The sequence below is a fragment of the Lissotriton vulgaris genome, chromosome 10 (genome assembly GCF_964263255.1).
Source record: "Lissotriton vulgaris chromosome 10, aLisVul1.2, whole genome shotgun sequence".
Classification (NCBI taxonomy): Eukaryota; Metazoa; Chordata; class Amphibia; order Caudata; family Salamandridae; genus Lissotriton; species Lissotriton vulgaris.
The window spans coordinates 624551367-624564764 of NC_141698.1; the positions used below are offsets into that span (position 1 = coordinate 624551367).

General features: G+C 42.2%; 1 protein-coding gene across 1 annotated transcript in view; it reads right to left on the reverse strand.

Moving 5' to 3' along the window:
• XYLB (xylulokinase) overlaps window positions 1-13398 on the reverse strand; it is an 894017-nt gene that overhangs the window by 858421 nt on the left and 22198 nt on the right. The window contains exon 2 of the mRNA XM_086941458.1: window positions 156-238. Within this exon, the coding sequence (XP_086797584.1) occupies window positions 156-238 (83 nt within the window). The remainder of the gene's footprint in view (window positions 1-155; window positions 239-13398) is intronic.

Genomic DNA, 13398 nt, shown 5'->3' on the forward strand with positions numbered 1-13398 from the left:
GTGCACATCAGTATTTTCCTTGTTTCTGATTTTCAACAGCATGTTTTGGAATGACATATTTTAGCAGTGGTACTGATTTCCCCGAGCATATTCTAGTTACATTCTTTCAAGTAATCTTTGTGTTAATATTTTGATTGACGCACTGCAAGCCTCACCTGAACTCTGGAAGATCTTTGTCAAAGTTCACACTGTCGGTGTAGACAACTTTAAGGTGCGCGTCCACAGCAGTAACTTTGAGCTGCAAGATACAAGAGTAAATTACACCTAGGTTTTGTATATAATAAATGTACCATTATGAACCTGATGTAGGCCAATTAATACCTAACTGTTGCCAAGAAATCATATTCTTACAGACTACACAAATTGTAACAACCCAGAAGTTGCAAATGACAGTTAAAAAACAGGTTGAAAACATTGCCAGACAAACACATTAGTTAGTTTGGTTCCACTGCATAAATCATAATTCTGAGATTATGATCGCTTGAGAGAAGGTGAAGGGCCTTCACTTGTCATATAGGTGGTGGACTGCAACAACATCGTTTCTTTAAAAATAATAATTGTGTTCATTATATTATTATTGTATTCTGTATAAATTGCTGCATGAGCTTTTGCAAATCAATGGCTACTCTTATTTTCCAACTCATAATAATCTTTTATTTCCCTTATTGTTTGTTTATTTTTTATTTTATTTTATTTTAAAGCTCGTTATATGTTATCATTTGGTGCACATCAAATGTACTGCACTGGGGAGAAGAAGAGTATACATTGTGGGAGACAGAAGAGCCTTGAAGCCTTGAAAAAGCTCCTACGAAGCAAAACTCATATCAATTGTGCCATGGTCCAAATCAAATGCCTATAAATGAATCCAGAGTAATTGAAATAAACATTAAAGGAAATACTCAAAATGGGAATACAAAAATAAGAATATCCCTGTCATACTTAGAAACAAAAGAATAGATATTTATCAGAGAGTCAACTACATGGTGAAAAATTGCTGAATATGCTCACAGCACTGCAAAGATGACAAGACAGTACAGGACACTACTGTATAACACAGGTAACTGTTGTATTTAGTACTTTAATATTATCTTAAGTCTGATATCATCCAGCATAGACAGAGAATATATGGGAGACAAACAAAATGATTACAAGAACCGAAACGCAGGTGGGTGGCAGACAAAGTTGACTTGCGATATAGAGAAATAGGAAGATTCTTCTTGCTCACTCCACTGATCTTTTCTCTGCTGCCTCTTTCATTCTGCCTACATCACCACCCCCACAATCTGGGAACCTTACCTAAAAAGGCATACAGAACCCGGATGGACGTAAGGTATTTTGGGGCCAGATATAAATATCTGACTCTCGATCACCACTGTGGTGTTCCACCATACCATCATCCTGTTGTGGTAGCCGGTCACAGGCATATATCACTTTTCCCCTGAAATAGGGCTCAGTCTTTCCTCAAAATCATCTGATTTCCCCTACTTAGTAGACCGTCTCCGATGGCTGGCAGATGTTTCACAGAGATTGTTACTTAAGACAGTGGATAGTAAGAATTGAGAAGGGAATTGTTATTGTTTGGAACATATTATTCAAGGTTTCAATATGTTTGAAAAAGGAGATGATGATAGATCTAGCTTATTGCCCATAAAGGCTTAAAAGTCAGAACTAAACATAACCTGGAGAAACTCTATTATTCATGAGCGAGTGCTTAAGAGACTTTGAATCTGATGCAAAAAGTATTTGTATATTAACACTACTGATATACGAATCATATTTCACATAGGACTGTAAAATAATGTTGGTATACTCTCCAAAAGAAAACAATATAACCTCATGCATCTTACTGTTGGTGAGTCATATGTGGAAGAGACGGTTGTGTTCCAAAATCTCCTTGCCTAAACTGCCTATAAAATCCAGTAGAAAAGCTATTACTTTCCGACAATGGAATAAGATAGAGGCGGAGCATCTTAGTAATGTACTCACTCATTCCTTACAATTAATTTCTTCTGACTTTGATCTTGCAGTGCAGAACTTCCCCTCTTGGATGGAATACGCTGATCAGCATTTATCCCCACCGGCCATCCTTCATTCAGCCAGGCAATTTCCTTCTGAACCCTGGTTTAAAGAGTCGTTAAGATTGCAGAAACAAATCTGTCGTAGACTCAAGAGAAAATGGAGACTGGATGATAACCCTCAGACAAAATCAGACTATAGATCAGCCATTCAAGTCTATGAAACCTTAATCTTGAAGGCTAATCATCCTATTTTAAAGAAAAAATAGAAGCAGCCAAAGGCTGTTTGAAATTTTTATTCTGCACTGTTAAGAAACTCTCTAAACTTCCAGATGCTCAAGACCATAAAAATAGTCAACAATTTTGTAACACCTTAGCTGACTCTTTTCAGCAAAAAGTTAAACAGGTCTTTGCTGTTTTTATGACCGAGGCTAAGCAGCCAGATGAGACTTCTCTTGGCTCTGGCCTAAGGGCCAGATGTAGGTAGCCCTTTACCGATCGGAAACGGCCGAAAATACCGATTTTCGGCCGTTTCCGATCGGTAAAGGGCTAGGGAGATGTAGGTGCACATATTCGGTAATTTTACCGAATCGTTAATATTACCGAATCGGTAAATTTACCGATTCGGTAATATTTAACGAATCGGTATAATTATTACCGATTCGGTAATATTTACCGATTCGGTAAAATTACCGAATATGCTATGTGGGTAGCCAATTTTACATTGGCAAATGGCTTACAGAATCGGTATTTTACCATGGAATACAAATCCATGGTAAAATACCGATTCCTGTGTACATGCACATCTGTGCATGTACACATGTGCCATGTGACAGACAGACGTGCCCTTAGGGCATGTCTGTGTGCCACATTGCACACATGCCCGTTTTGGGGGTGCTAGAGGGTGTCAAAGTGACACCCCCTGCACCCTTGACAAAATCGGTATTTACCGAATCGTTGAATACCGATTCGGTATTTGAATTGAATCCTATGGGCTTCAAAGGCCCATAGGATTCAATAGCAAATACCGATTCGGTATTTACCGAATCGGTAAATACCGAATTTTAAGGATTCGGAAAAGAATCCAGATGTTGGGACCTACATCCCATTTACCGATTTTGAAATACCGAATCGGTAAAATTCGGTATTTCAAAATCGGTAAATGGGATTTACCTACATCGGGCCCTAAGTCCTTTGTAACATTCCAATCTTGACGCCCTTCCAACAGTCACTCTCTCCTCCTTCCTTACTGTTACTTTGGATCAGATTATCAAGTCAAGTCAAGTCAATTCAAGCTTTATTCGATTAATTAAAATCATAAAAGCAATTCCATCACATATATAAAAAAGACAAATCATGTGTTAAAAACAATTCATGTGTAAAAACAGTTATTACATTTAAAAAGAGCATTTAAGAGAACAATTTCATATATTTACATAGGATAGAGCTTTTCATCGGTAGAACTAGAGGATAATAATTATTAACACATATCAAAGAACATTTAGCTTCAGTTTTTTAGACTTAATACGCATAGCGGCAACCAAGAAACTTGCGACCCCAAATATTACTCTGATGCTATTCAAGAGCTGTAGTTAACGGAGAACGGGCCGGACTTGTGTAAACCCTGCTTCTCTCAAAATAGGTAATAAAAACTGTTTCCTACATTCCTCATAATGGCCACAAAACATAATAAAGTGCATCAGTGTCTGTTTCTGAGAAATTATCACAGCTACAGGGGATAGATGGATCTGGTTTTCCCCATATTGGAGAGTTCCCCAAGGAATACTGGATGATATTAAGTCTAAGGATCAGATTATCAAAATAGTTCTGTTAGTGAAATCAGGTTCCCCCGTGGATCCGTGCCCACCACAAATCTTCCATCTAGCTCCGGAGATCATTGCCACTTCCCTCCTGCCTATTTTCTATCTTATGATCACTTCAGGATATTTTTCCAGTGACTGGAAGAAAGCTTCTATTGTCCCACGTCTAAAAAAATCTAATCAGGATTCCAACAATCCTCTGAATTATAGACCAATTTCCCAGTTGCCATTCCCTGCAAAAATGGTGGAAAGGTTTTTAAATCAAGAATTATCCACCTTCATTACTGAGGGTAGGATTCTTGATCCTCCTCAATATGGATTTAGGGCCCATCACAGCACCGAATTTGCTCTAACCACGGCCTCGGAAGTACTCAGAAAAACCTTAGATGGCGGTAGGAGCGCAACCTTTATCCTAATAGACTTGTCAGCAGCTCTTGACACTGTTAACTACGATGTGTTGGTTGATCAGGGATAAAGAGCTCTGCCTGCTACGGTCTGTCATATCAGACAGATTTCAAGCGGTGGCTCATGGCGATTTCGTTTCTCCCGCTTTTTCCCTTTCTTGTGGATTTCCTCAGGGCTCATCTTTGAGCCATACCTTGTTTAATCTCTATGCTATCTCGTTGGCCAAATTAATTAAAAGCTATGGCTTCACCTTGGTGTCATACATAGATGTCACACAGAATATTGTGTCAATCAACAGTGCATCGGCTGCTATTGCAGCTCAATTTCAAGACTGAATGGGCTATGTAGGACAGTGGATGCAAGATAACTGTTTAAAACTAAACTCATCAAAAATGGAAGTGGTGCTCTTTGGGAACTCACCTTCAGTTTGGTCAGACAGCGGGTGGCCTTCACATATGGGTCCTTTACCAGTTCCTTCCAACAACGTGAAAAATCTTGGTGTCCTTTTTGATACCAACTTATCCTTTGAAACACAGATCAAACTTATCTTGTCTGTCTGCTTTTTTAACTCTTAATATATTGAAGAAAGAGCTTCCCTTTATTCCCCCTGATCTAAGAAAAACTGTGGTAACTGCACTTATTGCATCTAGGCTTGACTACTGCAATGCTCTTTTCACCAGTGCAAGCAAGCGCAGCATTCGTAAACTTCAAACTGCCCAGAACGGAGCTGCCAGAGTCCTTTTCAGGCTCACACACTATGACTCTGTCTCCAAGGCTCTCACACAACTACACTGGCTGACCATGGCAAAGAGTATCCGATTTAAGGCCTTATGTATAGCCTTAAAATCTCTGCATGATCTTGCTCCATTGCAGCTTTCACAATACTTTAAACTTTATATTCCAGCCAGATCACTTAGGTCTTCAGATTGTGGCAAACTGATCGTACCTAGGCTATGGTAAGCAAAGTGGGGAGGTAATAGTTTTACACATACTACTGGCAAGCTCTGGAATTCCCTCCCTATAACCTTGAAAAAAGGAATGACATTTATATAAGTTCAGGAAAGGATTGAAAACCTGGATGTTTTAATGGTGACTCCATCGTTTATTTCAATATTTCATCAATATGATTCAGTGCCTAAACACCTTCGGGTATATGAAGCTCTTTACAAATATTTACTTTCTTTTCATCTCTCCATAATTCAAAGAAAAGGGTGATGGAGACTCAATGGAAAAAGGTGAATGGACATAATTTCCCTCGCTTTCTCTCCAAGAGTCATCTGTTACAGGATTTATGGAGGGATATCCTATGTAGTGCAAGTGGATCCCCTAATGGCAGAGCTCTCTTACTGGTTGGAAGGAGGCTGAAATATTTCCTGCACATGTGAAAAGAGACGATTCAGAACAGATGGGTTCTTCAAGGGATCCAAGAAGGATATCGGCTAGAATTCCTTTGAGTGCCTTCAGAATCCTGCTGTGTAACCCTACTTCCAGTAAACCCCATAAAGAGAGAGGCTTTGTTAAATGGTGTTCAATAGATGCTGGACAGGAAAGCAGGTAATTGGCCAACCCAGGAGCCCCCTAGGATGGTGGGGAGGAATGCCCCTTTGCCCATAGTCAAAACCAAATAGGATGAGGTTATAAAACTTCTGAAATGAATTGGCCTAAGATTTTCCAAACCTCTCAAGAAGCGAAAGAGTCAGTGCATGTTTACTTTGAGAGATTGATGCAGGTGTGCAGGGAGCACACTGGAATGAATGACTCACTGGGGAATAACATGCCATGGTTTCTTGTCCCATATGTGCTGACACTAAGGCTGGAGATTAGCAACCAGATCATCCAAGGTGTCCTCTGATGGCAGAGCAAACCTGTTTACAAAATCCTGCAGTATATGAAATACTGTAGCTATATGCTGGAGGCCAAGTGAGAGGGGCTTAACGAGAAGTAAATGATAGTCCAAACCCAGTGAGGAGTGTTGTTACAACCCAGACCGAATCATGACTAACACTCAACCCATTAGTCTTGTGGGGCAGGGAGAGCTTCCCCCACTACCCACACCCCCTATGACAGCCACAAAGGTCCCAAAGTTTGGCAAGGTGCTGAATTCCTTCAACACCATGCAGATGCAGGGAGGGATTCCTCATTACCAACAGAGCCATAGGGTACCTTAAAACAAAATGCTATCACAAAATGACCCAGTCCTAATGATGTTTGAAATTTCCAAAGATTTCAGTCATAACCAATGATGGTGCATTAGGGGTGAGAAGGAGTGCGTACTCAGTGCATCCTGGAAGTGGATCAAAGTGGACCAAATGTGACAGAGATTAACGGGCATTGTGCATCATTCCTAATAGACACATGGGGCACTAGTTAAACATTTTGACAGATGAGGTCCTCAACCTACCGCTCTCGGAAAAAGAAGTCCAAGTTGTAGGTATTACCAATCAAATTAATGCCCTAATTCCAGTAAAACAGAGACATCAGATTGCAAGATCCATTTGTAATCTATGATTTTAGTCATGTAAACTAGTTAGAAAGAGAACTCCTTTGTAAACTTAACTGCATGATCTATTGCACGCAGGACTGAGGCGGAATTGAAACCCAAGCAGCTGATTCTGTGTTCAAGTTACAATCGCTGGAGCTTGTCGTCAGGCTATACCTGGTTTCTTTTTACAAAAGAGGACCTGCCACTTAATTTGAGAGAGGATGTCTGGGATGTCACTGGGAGGGAAATTGGATTGATCAAAGGTGCCAAACACCTAAAGATTACCCTCCGACCCCATGCTGTTTTAACACAAACCAGCTTCTATAAAATGACTTCAGAAGCCATCACAGGGTTGGCCCCTGTCATTGAGAGCATGATCGATCAAGGCATTTAAAAGGAAGTTATTGGGAGTCCATGCAATACACCAATCATGGGTTTGCACAAGGAAAACAAAAAGTGGAGGATAATTAAGGAACCTCGGATAATTAACCAAATTGTTATTCCATGCTTTCCTGTGGTACCAAACACTGCTGTAATCTTGGTACAAATCCCCCCCAGGCTGAGTGGTTCATGGTCACCTCTGCCAAGCCTTCTTCTCGGTTCCCTTATATGAAGAGAGAAAGTTTTTTTTCGCTTTCCGGTTCCAAGAGAAGACCCTCTTGTGGTGTTGCTCCCCACAAGGGTATACTGAGAACCCATCCTATTCAATCAGATACTTAAAAAGAATTTAGAGACCTAATAAAATGTATCCATGAACTCTTGATCGCATCAATGACCAAGGAGGCTTGCAGCAAGACACAACTGCTTTGGTCAGCCATTTGGCTGAGAACTGGCTTAAAGTCTCTCCTGAGAAATTACAATACTGCCAAAAGGTAGTCATGCACCTGGGACACTAAACAGAAAAGGGAGTGAGGCGAATGTCTTATGAATGCATAGAGACCATTCTATGAATGAAGTTCCCAACTACACAGAGAGAAGTGTGAATGTTCTAGGACATGGCTGACGACTGCTGACAATGAATCCCAAACTTTTCTTTTGTGACGAAGCCTTTACTGAGGCTGATGCACACTGATGTCAATGACCCGGTACCAACGGATTATGAAAGTATGGAAGTCTTCCAGGAGCTTATAATCCAGATGGGTGTGAACTGTCTCAACTAACACAAGCGATGAGATACTAGAAAGAAAACTTGCTAGCACCGTGTCCTGTTCACTGGGTTTCAAACTAACCCTGCTTAACAAAACAACACTTATTCAGATTGAATTCATACATGAAATCTATTACTTTTTAACATCAGTTTCATAATTAAATCTTAAATGAAACCATGGATATTTATCCATTTAAAATGAATTTCAACAATCTTCACATAGTTTACATAATGTAAATCAAAAACAATGCATAGCAAAACATGAATGGTTAATCCATGTAGTTATTGAAACAGCCCGATGCATTTTGGTACTATATTGTCCCTTCCTCAGGGGACAACCTATGAAAAAACATGTAATATTGTTTATTCAATGGTATTTACATTGCTGATACAGACAAACACATAAATGAATTACATTACCCAAATTACTTTTTAGTTACCTATTAACTTGCTGCTGGATAGTGACCCTGTGAATAATAAACTATATAGTGTCTGTTATCTAAAAACAAAAAAGTGTAGTCAATAACACCCATCGTGCTTCCAACATGAGATCACTACGAGACCAAATATGTCACACTTGAAATTGAATTGAATTGAATTTAAAATGTATATTGTGCTCGAATATGTCAGAGATGAAAAATGATTGAGGATTTATAGTGAAAAAAGCCAAGTTTTCAAAGCCTTTCTGAACAATGGTAGTGTTGGGCAATTTTTTATGGGTAAAGGAAGGCTTTAAATTCAGATCTCTTCTTCACCGGTAACCAGTGTAGTTGTCTTAATCCTTGGCATGGTGGGATATAAGGTTTTACTTTCCGAATTAATTTTAAAGTCAGATGTACCTGGGAGGCAACCTTATTAGTTTGATGTTGGAAGGTGTCAAAGATGACGTCCACATTTTTAACTTTATGCACTGGGGTGGGAAGTGTCCCCATAGTTTGAGTCCACCAGCTCTGGGACCAAAAGGAGGTGTCTGAGCCCAACAGGAGAACCTCTGTTTTAATACCATTAAGCTTTAGGCAGTTCGCACTCATCCAGTGATCCACGGGGGCTATGCACTGATTGAAAAGGGCCGCTGTTTCTTCCAGATTGCCTGAGATGGATACTACAATCTGGGTATCATCGGCGTAGGACACCAGCGAGAAACCGAACTGCCTGATAATCTCCGCTGGGGGGGTGATGTACAGATTAAACAAAGTAGGGCTCAGAGATGAGCCCTGCTGCACCCCACAAGGAAGTGAGAATTGTTTTGAACTAGAGTCTCCAATCTGCACACCTTGTAACCTGTTGTTGAGATAGGATTTAATCAAACTTAAAGCTAGGTTTGAGACTCCCAACTTCTGGAGTCTATGAATGAGAATGACATGGTTAACTGGGTCAAAGGCCGCTGGGAGATCCAAAAGGATTAGGGCAGCCTTTGCACCAGCAAAGCTCCTCTGCTGCCATGACCAAGGCCATCACCATTCCATGTCCTTGCCGGAAGCAGTATTTTGAAGAGGACACGAAGGCCGTAAATTGGACATTTATAATTTTTTACAGAACCTTTGCTGTAAACGGGATCCTTGCTATAGGTCTGTAGTTGTTGTAATCGTCGGGGTCCAAGCTAGGTTTTTTTAGCAGAGGGAGAATACAAACTTTTTTCTAGGCCTCTGGAAAGACGCCAGACGTAAGGATTTCCTTAGAAAGCAGGCTGAGTTGCTCGCTAATCTCATCGGCTGCCAGATTAAATATTTTCAGGGGCAGGGGTCTGATGGAGCCCCTGCTTTCACTGATCTAACAATCTACAAAACCTGGTCTATGTAAGGAGGGGTGAAAGCCTTCAAACCGTCACCAGGCTGACAAGGAGGTGAAGAAGAATGATTCACTTGAGGCTCAGTATCATTTCCTGTAAAGGAATCATAGATAGAAAGCACTGTGTTACTAAAAGAATCTGCAAGTTGATTACAGAAAGCAATACTTCTATTCAGTACTGATGGAGGAGGTAGAGCCACTAATTCCTTTAGAGTAGAAAAAAGTGTTTTGCTTGAATTGCCTGCCTGCTTGATTTTCTCTGAGAAATAGATACTTTTTCTCAAAGATCATCTTTTTGTATTTGCTCAGTGATTGTGAATAAACCGTTTTCTCGGCTTCCATATAGGTTTTTCTCCAGCGCCTCTCTGAACGTCTACAGAGTTGCTTCTGGGTGCGCAGCGAGTTATGGAACCAAGGTTCTGATTTCTTTAACAGTTTGCTAGTAAAAGTTTTTTCAGGGGCTAGGATATTTACCGCAGTTTCTAACCAATTAGTGAAACTGTTGGTGGCTGTGTTAACTTCGGGCATTAGGATCGGTTTAGAAGCAGCTAGTGTTGATTACAGCTGTTGTTGACAAATTTCCTTCCAGTTCCTCCCTTTAAACGTCTTAAGAGCAGAATGAGAATGAGTAATATGGTGGGAAGAGGTAAGTACAAACCGAATGGCCATGTGATCAGACCAAGGGATTGGCAAAATCTCCTGCACTTTCACTTGCGTATTTGATGTGAATATCCCATCTAGAGTGTGCGCGGCCTCATGGGTAGGATGCTTGACTAGTTGTTCCATCAAGACACTGGTCATCAACTCTAGAAGCAAAATTGTGTATTTGTCATTTATATTTTCTAAGTGATAGTTCAAAACAGCTGGGATAGAAAAATCCTGAAAGTCGACACTAGAGTCGATAAAATGACCTATAGTCTCTACAAACTTGTTTTTTGCCCCTGGAGGTCCAAACAACAATGTGCCATTGAATATATAGTTTCCGCTCATAGTGATATTAAATGAAAGCAGTTCACAGTCATGGCCACTTCCTAAAGTGGAGCTTTTTGCCAACAGGTTATCCCTTAAAATAATCGCTAGTACCCCTCCCCGTTTATCCTGTCCCTCATTCCTGATTAGAAAATAGCCATGGGGAATGGCTAAGGAGAGCTCAGGATCAGACGTACTATCCGCCCACGTCTCCATGACAAATGCCACATCTATATTATGATCCAGAAAAGGGGGTGGTGATGAACAGAGTGTCTGAATTAAGCAGACCACTCTTACCCAGTCCAAAGATCAGGGCCTGATCCATCACCGTTATTTATCTCACTGCACCATCCCAGCTCAGAACCTGGCTATATGCAAATCAGTCTGTCCCTGGCCCAGTGCATCATGGGAACAGGGCAGACTAAACTACCAAGCCAATTCTTCACCAGAAAGGAGACAAGCTACCGGGGACCGGTTTCTGGCATTTCAGCCGTCTTCGGCCCGGTTTGCTTGAATCCTGATGGTGCAGTGAGAAAGGGACTCATGTCTGAGTATACCCTGCCACACCTATAGTGGCCAAAAACGATTCAGAAAAGGGGGTGGTGATGAACAGAGTGTCTGAATTAAGCAGACCACTCTTACCCAGTCCAAAGATCAGGGCCTGATCCATCACCGTTATTTATCTCACTGCACCATCCCAGCTCAGAACCTGGCTATATGCAAATCAGTCTGTCCCTGGCCCAGTGCATCATGGGAACAGGGCAGACTAAACTACCAAGCCAATTCTTCACCAGAAAGGAGACAAGCTACCGGGGACCGGTTTCTGGCATTTCAGCCGTCTTCGGCCCGGTTTGCTTGAATCCTGATGGTGCAGTGAGAAAGGGACTCATGTCTGAGTATACCCTGCCACACCTATAGTGGCCAAAAACGATTCAGAAAAGGGGGTGGTGATGAACAGAGTGTCTGAATTAAGCAGACCACTCTTACCCAGTCCAAAGATCAGGGCCTGATCCATCACCGTTATTTATCTCACTGCACCATCCCAGCTCAGAACCTGGCTATATGCAAATCAGTCTGTCCCTGGTCCAGTGCATCATGGGAACAGGGCAGACTAAACTACCAAGCCAATTCTTCACCAGAAAGGAGACAAGCTACCGGGGACCGGTTTCTGGCATTTCAGCCGTCTTCGGCCCGGTTTGCTTAAATCCTGATGGTGCAGTGAGAAAGGGACTCATGTCTGAGTATACCCTGCCACACCTATAGTGGCCAAAAACGATTCAGAAAAGGGGGTGGTGATGAACAGAGTGTCTGAATTAAGCAGACCACTCTTACCCAGTCCAAAGATCAGGGCCTGATCCATCCCCGTTATTTATCTCACTGCACCATCCCAGCTCAGAACCTGGCTATATGCAAATCAGTCTGTCCCTGGCCCAGTGCATCATGGGAACAGGGCAGACTAAACTACCAAGCCAATTCTTCACCAGAAAGGAGACAAGCTACCGAGGACCGGTTTCTGGCATTTCAGCCGTCTTCGGCCCGGTTTGCTTGAATCCTGATGGTGCAGTGAGAAAGGGACTCATGTCTGAGTATACCCTGCCACACCTATAGTGGCCAAAAACGATTCAGAAAAGGGGGTGGTGATGAACAGAGTGTCTGAATTAAGCAGACCACTCTTACCCAGTCCAAAGATCAGGGCCTGATCCATCACCGTTATTTATCTCACTGCACCATCCCAGCTCAGAACCTGGCTATATGCAAATCAGTCTGTCCCTGGCCCAGTGCATCATGGGAACAGGGCAGACTAAACTACCAAGCCAATTCTTCACCAGAAAGGAGACAAGCTACCGGGGACCGGTTTCTGGCATTTCAGCCGTCTTCGGCCCGGTTTGCTTGAATCCTGATGGTGCAGTGAGAAAGGGACTCATGTCTGAGTATACCCTGCCACACCTATAGTGGCCAAAAACGATTCAGAAAAGGGGGTGGTGATGAACAGAGTGTCTGAATTAAGCAGACCACTCTTACCCAGTCCAAAGATCAGGGCCTGATCCATCACCGTTATTTATCTCACTGCACCATCCCAGCTCAGAACCTGGCTATATGCAAATCAGTCTGTCCCTGGCCCAGTGCATCATGGGAACAGGGCAGACTAAACTACCAAGCCAATTCTTCACCAGAAAGGAGACAAGCTACCGGGGACCGGTTTCTGGCATTTCAGCCGTCTTCGGCCCGGTTTGCTTGAATCCTGATGGTGCAGTGAGAAAGGGACTCATGTCTGAGTATACCCTGCCACACCTATAGTGGCCAAAAACGATTCATAAAAGGGGGTGGTGATGAACAGAGTGTCTGAATTAAGCAGACCACTCTTACCCAGTACAAAGATCAGGGCCTGATCCATCACCGTTATTTATCTCACTGCACCATCCCAGCTCAGAACCTGGCTATATGCAAATCAGTCTGTCCCTGGCCCAGTGCATCATGGGAACAGGGCAGACTAAACTACCAAGCCAATTCTTCACCAGAAAGGAGACAAGCTACCGGGGACCGGTTTCTGGCATTTCAGCCGTCTTCGGCCCGGTTTGCTTGAATCCTGATGGTGCAGTGAGAAAGGGACTCATGTCTGAGTATACCCTGACACACCTATAGTGGCCAAAAACGATTCAGAAAAGGGGGTGGTGATGAACAGAGTGTCTGAATTAAGCAGACCACTCTTACCCAGTCCAAAGATCAGGGCCTGATCCATCACCGTTATTTATCTCACTGCACCATCCCAGC